The following is a 13,075-nucleotide window of genomic DNA, read 5'->3' on the forward strand; positions in this document are numbered from 1 at the left end:
ACTCTATCATTCTGTCATATTTACTTTATTTAAACGACATCCTGAATGCTGCCATCTGAAATTTTGCTCAACACTGTTCTTTTAAAAATATTCCTGGTCATACCTGTTTCTTGTCCATTCATTTTATCTACCACATTTCACAATTTATTCATACAGATACTTGATTACTTACAAATTTTTTGCTACTACATGCAGCAGAACAGTGAGTATCCCAAACATTCCTGGGCATGGGGTTTTTACCCTAGACACAAAACTGTTAAGACAAAGTTGAAGTAACTAAGAAGTCACCACGGCAAACAGAAGTGGCAGGGTCGGGGAGCTGAGTGGTAAGGGACGTGGCGTTGCCACTGACACACCAGTTGGTAAGCAATGCGGGTACAAGGTTCATTCCTTCCAAATTCTCGTTACAGAACATATGGCTTGTACTTCCAAGTCTTAAGCAGAACCGTAAAAGGATGTTGTTACTATAGAATAATATTAACCAGAGTTTGGTTAATCGACTCTACATTTCCTATACCCACTCAAGGAAACGCAGTACAATAAAATGCAATATAATCTTATTTCCACACCCGTGCCAGGAGTAATAAAATAAAGCATACTTCTTGAACAGGCTAGCCGTTGATGATGAAAGAATAAGAGATAAGAGAAGGTACACACTCACCATTCACTGGTACAAATTTATAAAATTCGTAATTATGTAGTGATATCCGAGTCTCCTGAGCTTCTTTTAAAAACCATGCTGCCGCTCTTGCCTAAAATGTCTGTTTCTGTGGACGCTACCTGACACGGGCAGGCTACACACAGAGGTGCACACACCTTTCAGCTGTCACAGAAACACAGCTTAGAGAGCCTGTTCTCAGCACCAGGAAGCGGTAACAGACACATAATACCATGGAAGGAGAACTACAACGGCTACATTAACACTCGTGATAACTCTCAGGCTTCGGGAAACTGGGGGATGACTAGTTATTGATCACCCAACTGAACGGTGTAGAGTGCCCTCTAGTGACTACATGACGGCCAATGACTCACGTCACTAACTCCTGCTGTCTACTACATACATCTGCTAGGTGGTGAAGTGATCAGTCCACGTTAACTTTTACTGACTTCTAACCCTAGCCCCCTGTGTGCCCTGCGAGCAGTGGTTTACACTGGAAGTCTGCACACCTGCACCCCATAGACCCCTCCAACAACTGCAATGTGGCCTTGACTCTCTGTACACCACTCAGGCAACTACAAGAACACCGGGAATTTCCTTACTGTTACATCAACACACACTATGAAATACTGGATTCTTAAAAAAAAAAAAAAAAAAAAAAAAATGAAATACTGGATTCTTGACACTTTTCGAGAGCTTACTTCTCCACATGCTTTCCTCTCTTTACCCCCTTGGGGCTCATCTGCCCCCAAGCGCTCCCACTCTATCCTCTGAGCAAAGGCTGTACATCTCCCTCCCGGGGATTGCTATGGTTAGCGCCCAACTCCCAGCCCATCTTGTCCACCACGAAGAAACTTTTAGAATAACAGTGTTAAAAACAAATTTTTCTTGCAGAAATAAAATGCAAGTAAGCTGAAGGAAAATGAAATCCATAATCCCAAAGTTGTGATACTCAGGAATTCGATGCACACTGTACCCTATAAACCTAACTGGTGGCTCATGGGGTAAAATTCTCCAGTGGTTGTGCTTTGTCCTCAGGACCAAATACAAATCCAAGCCCTTTAACAGCATTGATAAACTTCCAGTGGCCCTCCACTCCCTGTCCAACCTTGTATCTGGACCTTCCGTGTGCTCACCTCTCTCCGCAGCCACACCGTGGAGCATCCCACCTTCCATGCCCATGACGCACAGCTCCCCTAGGAAACACCGTGGCCCCGTCATTACCACCCCCCTCCCCGCCTCTGCCAGAACACTTGTCCAGTTGATCCCTACTCAGTTGCTAACAGTTCCAATCTCTTCCATTCCAGAATAGCTATCTAAACCACTGTGGCCATCTCGTCCGTCTTACCAGCTACTGGGTAAAAATGAGCAGGTGACTCCACTCTGACAGCTGGAGAGCTCCCATGGGAAAGTCTCTAGATTGTGTCTAAAACACATAAAACTAAGAAAAACCTAGCCTCTCTTCTTCCTTCAGGTGATGTTCTGAAATGCTCACATGTCTCAAAACTGCTCTAACCATTTTGCTAACAGTGCAGGACAACAAATTCTTATTCTCTAAGCCAGTTATGGTCAGATTTCGGTTGCCTGTAGCCAAAAAAGCCTACTACCTCACTCTTCAGTTCCCACTTGAGATACAGCTTCCTCTGGGGGAAAGTTCTGGTGCCCCAAACCGGCCACACCCTCAGTGAGCTGCCCTAACACCGTGGCCGTTACCCAGTGTGGTAAGTGACCATGTGGTGATCTGTTCTGCCGACTATACGGTAACCGCTCTGCAAGCAGGGATGCTGCGTTTAACCAAGGTCGTGTTCCCAGAATCTAACATAAGAGTGCTCGAAAACATCTGAGGACTAGATGAAGGAGCAATGTAAACACCAGTGTAATGCTTTATTTTTGCAACTGTTCTAAATAGGAAATTGCCAAAGCGATGGCCTAGGCTCAGTAAACCTTTTTTTTTTTTTTTTTGAGAGCCTTAAAAAAACAATACCATAACTTTCAGCACATGAATCTTAGAAAAGATTTTTAACAAGAAGGAATTCTATCCAGGTTATTCAGGATGGTTATTATGATGTCTGTCAAAGGCATAATGCCTCATTACTCACAGGATGCTCATCATGCAAGTGTGGCACAGCTGTCCCATCAGGAAGGACTGTGCACGGAGGCCTCCAGCTGTCTCCTCAGGACGTCTACACTCCAGAGGAGCTGCCACAAAGGCTTCTGCTACCCATATCTCAGACCAGCAGCTAGCACTTTTTAAACGTATACTGAAGACTGAAATAAGTTTTTAATTGATGGAAAGAATGGGCTATTAATCAGTACAGCGATTATTAAAAAGTGGTTCTCTCTGGTGAAGCCGAAGGTACATGTTATACATAAGAAGCAGCTAGTAGTCTTTAGAGACACGTGCCAGCACTGCACGAGGAAGTGTGATAGCTCTACGAGGTCCCGAGAAATGGAGCTCATGCCTGGAAGCCTAACTAATCTTCTCTACAGACACCAGTTTAGAAGAATCCTTCCTGTTACCTCCCATCAACTGGAAGAGTAACAAGACTCTGCCACTGGAACGTCACTGTGTTTCCCAAGTGAAGCTTCATGTCATGTGTTTAGCTTGAAAACCTGGACTTCATCAGGCTTATACACCAGGTTATATGTATGGTTTTTACATGCAAAATTTAATAAGAAATTTGCTTTTAAATAATATGAAGGTGAGGGGGTACCTCAAAGATGGTTTTCAACAGCTACTGTTACCTACCCAAACTAACACCACGGAACGACCATTCCATGTTTGCATGGAATTTGCAGCAATCACCAATACACACACAGCACTGAGAAATACGTGAGCAAAAACTCTGATTGGAAACAATCGTGACAAACGTGAATCACTTTTCCAAACGACAGAAAACCCAAAGCCCACACCACAGCTCACCCTGTATGTCCCATGCCAGCCTGCCCTGGTAACTAGTAGCCTGAATTTTCTTCTCCATCAGGTATTTTACGGGGGGGGGGGGGGGGGGGGAGGGGGGGGCATCTTTTAACACCTAAAATGAAACCACTGTATCCAAATCCTTGCCTGCATAGCGTCGAGGACCACAGCTGAGCAAGGAAGTGTAGTCCCCAAGAAAGTCAAGATACAGATCTGCCCTCTGTCCCTTGGGTGTTTGGCTCTAAGAAGGTCACTGCGTTTTGTTCCAAAACCTCAACTTATATAAACAGTACGGAACTTACATTCATCACTAACAATCCATCTTACAGAACACAGACTATTAGTAAGTTTAAAATAGTCTGCAAACATTCAGAGCAGAAAATAAGACTGTGGTCTTTGAATCTAAAAGGTAGGACAAAATATTTAAGAAATCCCATCTCTCTTTTTCCCTTGCTCTTTGATACCACTACATTCTGCTGTCTAACTTCACATCAGTTAACAACGATTAATTGATTAGCTGTAACAATCACTTTTATGACCTGGGAAAAGGTAAACATTAGCTCACTATTAGTTCAAGGGTCAGAACACCTTGGTTCTGGGCAGTGTTCTGTGGGGACCCAATTAAAGCAGCACTAAACACTCATGATCTTGGCAAGTTCTCTCCAGTCTGAAGACACTGCCACGTAAACTGTTCTGCATGAACATCTGCCAGATGTAATACTATGCTTTAAGTAAACTGATAACGTGCTAAGAAAGGTAAAGACTTATCTTTGAAATCACAATGTTCCCTTTGGGGGTGAAGGCACACTACAGTACAAGTGTAGGGAAGAGGGAGAAACATTTCAATCAAGAATTTTCTTCTCCCCCCGATCCTGCCAAAATGAATCCAATATCCAAGGAACAAGTAACAAATACATTATTTATATATATATAAATACATAGAGTATATATATAAAGTATATATATTTCACCTTAAAAATAGCTTTCCATGGTACTTACTAAAGTGTGTCAGGAGGACCTATATATATATTTTTTTCATATAAAGTATATATATTTCACCTTAAAAATAGCTTTCCATGGTACTTACTAAAGTGTGTCAGGAGGGCCTATATATATTTTTTTTTCATATAAAGTATATATATTTCACCTTAAAAATAGCTTTTCTGTAATAAATTTATTCCAGGTATTAAGAATATCGGAATTTCTGAAACTATTATATATTTAAGAAAGCAACATTTTTTTTTAATTTTTTATTGGAGTTCAATTTGCCAACACATAGCATAACACCCAGTGCTCATCCTGCCAAGTGCCCCCCTCATTGCCCATCACCCAGTCACCCCAACCCCCCGCCCACTTCCCCTTCCACTACCCCTTGTTCATTTCCGAGTTAGGTGTCTCTCATGTTTTGTCACCCTCACTGATATTTTCACTCATTTTCTCTCCTTTCCTTTTATTTCCTTTCACTAATTTTTATATTCCCCAAATAAATGAGACCATATAATATTTGTCCTTTTCTGACTGACTTATTCACTCAGCATAATACCCTCCAGGTCCCTCGTCAAAGCAAATAGTGGGTATTTGTCATTTCTAATGGCTGAGTAATATTCCATACATATACCACATCTTCTTTATCCATTCATCTTTTGATGAACACCGAGGCTCCTTCCACAATTTGGCTATTGTGGACATTGCTGCTATAAACATTGGGGTGCAAGTGTCTCGGCGCAACAGGTTTTAGACACTAGAATTTCAAGCGGAACACAAAAACCCTAGACATGATCATTTAGTACAAACAATTTCACCTAAACAAAGCCATTTCAACTGCTTTAAAAGATAATTTCACTTCAGTTTGCCAAAGCAGTTTAGATTTCAATTAATGATGAGAGCCACTGTAGTATCAGTTCCATGGTACTTACTAAAGTGTGTCAGGAGGACCAATGATGAGGACTTCCCACCGGTAAAGATCATTGTCATCTATCAAACCTGCTGAAAAGCCTTCCACAGGATTTTTGTTGAGTTCTGTGGGGGGGAAAAAATTAGAACTTTTAGGCATAAAATTTTCACCCAACAGATAAATTACAGAATATGAATATACATAGTATAAATTCCAAACCTTTCAGCAGATATACTGGGGTCCATTAGCAAAATGCTACCAGACGGCCAAATACTTGCATTTCTGTAAAGAGGGTCACCTGGCCCCTCATACGTCCACCGTGGTTTCCAGCAGGCTCTCAGCATTCTGGGGGGACCTCCGTGGTGGACACATCCTGACACACGGCCATCAGGCCCAGCCCCTCAGAGCCTGTGGCCCACAGGTGAGGGAAGCCAGCATGCCCAGGCATTCTTAATTCTTAGACTGTGCTCTGGCGGACACTTTAAAAAGCACCACGAGAGGACCTAATACCTTCTGTTGGAGTTTGCGGAGCTCACCCAGCCTTCACTGATACTAATGTGTGTCTATCTACCGAGCCCTCTGTAGCCCCAGGGGGACAAATCCACAGCCGGTGTTCATGCATGATTCCTCAGACTCAGCACAGAGGGAGCAAAGACTCCTCGCATCTCGCCCACCCATGTGTGTTGACCCCTTTGCCAGGCACGCTTCCGGCATATGGGATGGCTTAAGAATAACAGCCAGATGGGCACCTGGCTGGCTCAATCAGGAGAGTGTGACTATTGATCCCAGGGTCCTGAGTTCCAGCCCCACATGGGGTGTAGAGATTACTTAAGTCAATCAATATATTTTAAAAAGAAGAATAGCTGGAGCCTACAGCAACAGCAGTGGCATCATGAGCTTCCCCCCTTCCAGAGAGACAGTGCTATGGAGTGGACAGAGGATGATGGAAGCAAAGTACTAGTGAGGTGGGGGCGCACAGGCCAACAAGGCTTAAGAATGACCTACTGGGGATCCCTGGGTGGCTCAGCGGTTTAGCGCCTGCCTTTGGCCCAGGGCACAATCCTGGAGTCCCGGGATCGAGTCCCGTGTCGGGCTCCCTGTGTGGAGCCTGCTTCTCCCTCTGCCTGTGTCTCTGCCTCTCTATCATGAATAAATAAAATCTTTAAAAAAAAAAGAATGACCTACTGATAGTGGGTATTATGAACAGATTTTTTTAAACAGCTGTTTAATGAAGTACAATTGACCTTCAGTGAATCGCACATATTTAAATAAAACTTGATATATATTAATATACTTAAATAAAACTTGATATATATTAATATACGTACACACCTGTAAAGCCATCAACACTATGATAGAAAATATATATACACCCTGTATATAAAAAAAACCACAAGGAGCTCAAACAGTAGCACCAACTGGCTCCAAGTGAGAAGTGGGGACCGCACACTTGGGGCCTGAACAAGGGTGTGAGTCTCACGCTTCTGCCGTCAGGCTCAAAGAGCTCAGTCTAAGGACACAAGTGAGTGTAATACAACCCAGAGTGCTTTTACAGAGGACCGAACAGAGTGTGTTACCAACCCAGAAGATCTTAATTTTTGAGGAATAAGAAGGTGGTGCTATTTCAATAACTAGAATTTAACACCCCAACATGCCAGTGAAACACCGAGCCTAAAGTTAAATTTTATTTATATTTAAATACAAATGTCTTTTCTCAATATTTGAGAGATTTTTTTTAAAAGTCTGAGTTTTCAAAAAATAAATAAATAAATAAATAAATAAATAAACAAAAGTCTAAGTTTTCGCCTAAAAGGCATAGTAGACTTATCTAACGTTTTAAATCAAGACTGTATTTCAAAGGGCAAGAAATGTATTTTTACTTTTAAATAGCAAGTCAGGGATACCTGGGGGCTCAGTGGTTGGGTATCTGCCTTTGGCTCAGGTTGTGACCTCGGGGGTCCTGGGATCAAGTTCCACATCGCCCCCCTCCGCCCCCCGGGGATAGCCTGCTTCTCCCTCTGTGTCTCTGCCTCTGTCTCCCTCTGTGTCTCTGCCTCTGTGTCTCTCATGAATAAATAAAATCTTTCAAATAAATGGCAAGTCTAAGATATTTTTAAGAGGATACTGAGGATGGAAAGACATGAAGCTAGGAACTGCATTTGCTTCTGCATGTGAACGCTCATGCCAGCTCAGGGGGGGGGGGGGGCACCCTAAGACCCATGTCACGGTCCACAGGGTAGGGTACAGCACAGACCATACACTAAGGGCACTCATGCTCTTTTTCTAGATGAACATGATCATATTTCTCAGACCATTTTCTTCAACATTGTATTCAAGACCTGTGGAGATTCTATCATTTATCCAGAAATCATCTTCCTGCTGCATTTTCCATCAGAAGTCCAGTGGAGTTTTATAAATGGAGGTGGGTTAGCCCTGAAAGTAGCACATATGGTCAAAATTACCCTTGGGAATTTCCTCACATGTCCCATAAAGTACATGACTGCTTCTCACTCTTGTCAATGCATCATAATTCCCAAAATTCTTCTGCACATTCCCTCCATGCTTTTCTTCTACAGGAGTGATCACATCTACTGCTTGTAGGTAATGCAAAAGCAACACTGAAGATATCCAATATCTCACTTTTGTTGTGACTTCTGCCCCCAGCAGGGGATCCCAAGGCCTAGACTCACAGGTATTCAGCAGGTTCCACCCACCTGTGGTGGCAGAGTGATACCACACCTTCACAAACGCTTCTTGTTTTCATGAGGCCTTACCTAAATAATTTACCAAATAATCATTTTTTGACTTCAGCTAAGCTCCCAGTAATTATACTTCTGCTAAGCTCCCAATAATTATACTTCTGCTAAGTTCCCAATTATACTTCTGCATGACACCCCGATTCCCATGGAAGTACCCAGTGCAGTGATTTGGAGGGGCACATGAGCATCCTCAAGAGACAGGAAAAGGGTTCTAAAATCAGAGGAGACCTCTGAAATAAGACAAAGGATCTGGGTGGTTGCTGCAAGGCTTAGACAGAGGAGCCTATACAGAAACCTGAAACAGGGATCAGAGCTGGCTGGAACAAAGGAGGGTATGCAGCCCAGGGCAGACAGAAGGTCAGAAGCCCTGTATCCATGGGACAATGACAAGCCTCTGAGGGTTGGTGTTTTGTTTTTAAAACAATGAGGTGACCATGAGATTTACATTTCCAAAAACAAATCTTGCAGAGCATAAAAGATGACAGAGAATACAGCTGTAATGATGACAAAAACCAAAGAAAAAGGAAGCCTTAAAGGTAATCCTGGAAAGTGTACCTTTAGTAAATGCCAGTGGGAATAATGGCAGGGAACAGGGACATTTAGGATAAAAAAAATCAACCAACTAAATTGGTGATGTGCAGGTTAAAATAACAAGTCTAAAATGACACAGAATTCCTCCAAAAGTTAAACACAAAGTTACCAAATACCCACTAGTTCACTCTTAAGTATCTACCCATGAGAAACAAAGACATCTGTCCACATACAAGTTTCACAAAAATGATTATGTGTCACCATTATTCATGATAGTCACAGGTGGAAAAACCCAAACGTCCATGGAAGAACAAATTCTGGTGTGTGTACAGTGGAATACTTGACAACTAAAAGGAATGAAATACTGACATATGCTACAACCTAGATGAACCTCAGAATCACCAGGCTCAGTGAAAGAAACCAGACACCTAAGGTCATATATTGTAGGACTCCATTTATAGGACACGTCCAGAAAAGGTGAGTCCGTGGAGATGGAAAGCAGAGCAGAGTTGCCAATGGATGGGGGGAAGGGGAAACGGACACAGTGGGTGTCTGTGGGGTGATGGAAAATGGTTAGGAACTGAAAAGACAGTGGTTTGCACAAAACTGTGAATACACTCCATACAACTGAACTGTCCACCTGAAAACAGATGTCATTTTAATTTTATATCAATTTTCAAAAATAAACAGGTTTCTCTGCAGAGCAACAGAGCAGAAGTCTGTTCCTTCTCAGAAATGAGACTTACGGGCATGAAATAGGGAACCGAGGACCCCATGCAACTCTGCTTTCTGCTCCTTTTCCTGCTTCTATTCTTGCTGGGACCTGCACCCCCACTTCACACAGGCTTCAGAAAACAGACAGCGTGCGTCCTCCTTGCAAGGGACAAGGAGTCAGACCACGTCTAAGGAATGACCAGGTAAGAAAGACTGGACGAAGCCACCATATGCATGTTCCTGACTGCAGGCAAGAGACTACTGAACACCAAGCTCCCTGGCTCCAAGGAGTAACACCTGGACTCTCCTCTTTGTCAAGCCTGTTACTGGATGCCTGAGGTCATATACACTGGACCACAATCCTCAATAAAAAACCCTAGGCCCAGAGGACGGGACTCTCCTTTCCTCTCTAAGTCTCCCAGACACTGTCCACACCTGTACTCTCTCTAGCCCTTCAATAAACTCCGCTTTTACCTCCTGCTGGCTCACATTTTATTTCTATCCTGTGCAGCCGGGGATCCGGCCCACCAGCATCAGGAAGATGTGTTCATTTGAGGGGTGACAAAAAGAAACGATGATGGGTCTAACAGTTTTGTTTTTGGTTTTTTTTTTTTTAAGATTTTATTTATTCATGAGAGAAACGAGAGAGAGAAAGGCAGAGATATAGGCAGTGGGAGAAGCAGGCCTCATGCAGGAAGCCTGATGCGGGACTCAATCCTGGACCCCAGGATCACATCCTGAGCCAAAGGCAGACGCGTTGTCAACCACTGAGCCACCCAAGCGTCCCCGGTTTGTTTTTTTAAGAGAGAGAATATGAACGGGAATGAAGAGGAGGGACAGAGGGAAGGCAAGAGAGAGCATCTAAAGCAAGATGCACGCTTCAGCACAGAGCCTGACGTGGGGCTCCATCTCACCACCCTGAGATCATGACCTGAGCAGAAATCACAGGTCAGATGCTTAACCAACTGAGCCACCCAGGCATTCCTGATGATAGGCTTAGTTTTAAAAACCTATGGGCATAAATACACTGTGTTTTTTTGTTAATTCTTAAAGAGAGAAACTTGGGAGGGGGATAATCAGAATATTGTTGGAACTGAAGTCTCAAGATTGATAGCATCATCAAGGATGAGCCATAAGTGTGAAGCCTACATAGAAGATCTAACTGAATGAATTCTAGAGATACCAATATTTGAGGATTAAAAAAAAAAAGAGAGGCCATAAAAGTGACTAAGAATGGGAAGACAGAGAAGTAGGAGGAAACCCAAGAGAGAATTATATTAAAGAAGCCAATGGAGAAAGTTGCCAACAATAATAAACACACTACTCAAGAAAGAGGAGGTCTAAAATCAATCCACTGGGTTCAGTAAAGGAAAGCCAAGAAGGCCCCAGGCATAACCAGTGTCAGAATAATGGAAAGGCAGGAGCCATTTAGGCAACACAGAGGTGACAAAAAGAAGGTAAGGGGAAAAAATACAAGTGGAAACTTTTTCTAAGGCCTGTAAATGGAAAAGTATAGTAGCCACACGTAGATGAAATTCCCATGGGTAGGGGATTCCCAGGTGGCTCAGCAGTTTAACACCTGCCTTTGACCCAGGGCGTGATCCTGGAGTCCTGGTATCGAGTCCCACATCGGGCTCCTTGTGTGGAGCCTGCTTCTCCCTCTGCCTCTGTCTCTTCCTCTCTCTCTCATGAATAAATAAACAAAATCTTAAAAAAAAAAAAAAAAAAAAAATCCGGGCAGCCCTGGTGGCTCAGCAGTTTAGCGCCGCCTTCAGCCCAGGGTGTGATCCTGGAGACCGGGGATCGAGTCCCACATGGGGCTCCCGGCATGGAGGCTGTTTCTCCCTCAGCCTGTGTCTCTGCCTCTCTCTCTCTCTCTCTCTCTCTCTCTCTCTTTCTGATGAATAAATAAAACTTAAAAAAAAAAAAAAATTCCCATGGGTGTTTAATGAGAAAGGCCAAAGAAAAATGTTTCAACATCCTACCAACATTCAAATGTTAACAGGGATACCTCCCAATACATTCAAATCTGGATGGACTACAAGACAAAACTAACCAATAAATTTAATGAAAAGAAAATATAGGATTGTTTTTCTTACATAATTTTGGGTTGGAGGCGGCCCTCCTAAGCTACCTCCAACAGGCAAAGCTCGACAGACTGTACTGCACCAAATATTTTAAACCCAGCACAACAGTAAAGCTTCGTACAAAGGAGACACTGTTTGCAACATAACAGGTAAGTCTACAAAAAATGAACAAAAAACAAACCAAGGACAACGAAATGTCCTTAAGAATAACAATAGGTACAGGTACAAGTATGACAACAGGGAGAGGTATAAGTGATGGACAATAATGCATGAGCAGACTTTTACGATAGGTCATTACTGAGAGATAAGAGTAAAAGAGAATGGGAATAGGGGCTGCATATGAAAAATAAGAACTATACTTCTGAATTTGAATCCAAGTTTCAGTATGAATTCATGATAAAGCTTTAAAAAATCTAAGCTCTGGGGATGCCTGAGTGGCTCAGGAGTTGAGCATCTGCCTTTGGCTCAGGGTGGGAACTCGGGGTCCTGGGATCAAGTCCCGCCGTCGGGCTCCCCACAGGGAGCTTGCTACTCCCTCTGCCTATGTCTCTGCTTCTCTCTGTGTCTCTCATGAACAAATAAATAAAATCTTAAAAAAAAAAAAATTCTGTGCTCTATCCACAGAAAGGTCTAGGAACAATGACCAGCCCTGTAGAAACAAGCATCACTAGTGCCCAGAATATGGCTCCAGATAGGATTTACTACTTACGGGGACCAGGGAATACTCAGAGAAATGGCTAAGTACAGGTCTCTGAAAGCACATGTCCTAGGCTCATGTCATACACGCCAAATCAAAAGGAAGCTGTCAAATAATACTATGGTCTTTTTCAAAGGACCCATCCAAGCTTTGTGCAGTGGCAGTATCATAGGCCAATGAGGTTTATCTGAGGTGTGATTATTGCTAATTGAAAAGGATTCATCCAACTTAGAGAGGTTCCCACTGGCCACATATGAGACAATATGAGTATCAATGATGCTAATAAACCATTTTGTTGTTTTAAAAACCAATTAAAAATGGCATAAGATTCAAGATTTATTCTTCCTTTTCTATACAAAATTATACTACCAAGTAATCAAATAGTAATTACAATTTGATCAAATGAGGTATCTCTCCATAGAAATAATCCAGTTAAAAAATGAAAAATGGACACATTGTCATACTGTCATTCTGGTCCAGGCATTTTAAAAAGGAAGACAGGGCAGCCCCGGTGGCACAGTGGTTTAGCACTGCCTGCAGCCCGGGGTGTGATCCTGGAGACCTGGGATCGAGACCCATGTCTGGCTCCCTGCATGAAGCCTGCTTCTCCCTCTGCCTGTGTCTCTGTCTCTCATGAATAAATAAATAAAATCCTTAAAAAAAATAAAAATAAAAATAAAAATAAATAAAAAGGAAGACAACCAGTCATTATGTATCTCCTGATAAACCACCATTCAGGAAGTGATTGATCTCACCTCGCTCACAAACCTGAGCCTGTCCATGCCCCCAGACACAATTACCAATTTCAGAAACAC

At 42.7% G+C, this 13,075-nt stretch overlaps 1 protein-coding gene and 1 pseudogene across 1 annotated transcript in view; one reads left to right on the forward strand and one right to left on the reverse strand.

Annotated features, from left to right (window-relative positions):
• The window catches only part of UBE2G1 (ubiquitin conjugating enzyme E2 G1), a 99,651-nt gene that overhangs the window by 26,167 nt on the left and 60,409 nt on the right, over positions 1-13,075 (reverse strand). The window contains exon 2 of the mRNA XM_041770345.1: positions 5,495-5,597. Within this exon, the coding sequence (XP_041626279.1) occupies positions 5,495-5,597 (103 nt within the window). The remainder of the gene's footprint in view (positions 1-5,494; positions 5,598-13,075) is intronic.
• Positions 12,407-12,580, forward strand: LOC121501109 (annotated as a pseudogene).

This window comes from Vulpes lagopus, chromosome 10 (assembly GCF_018345385.1).
Source record: "Vulpes lagopus strain Blue_001 chromosome 10, ASM1834538v1, whole genome shotgun sequence".
Taxonomy (NCBI): domain Eukaryota; kingdom Metazoa; phylum Chordata; class Mammalia; order Carnivora; family Canidae; genus Vulpes; species Vulpes lagopus.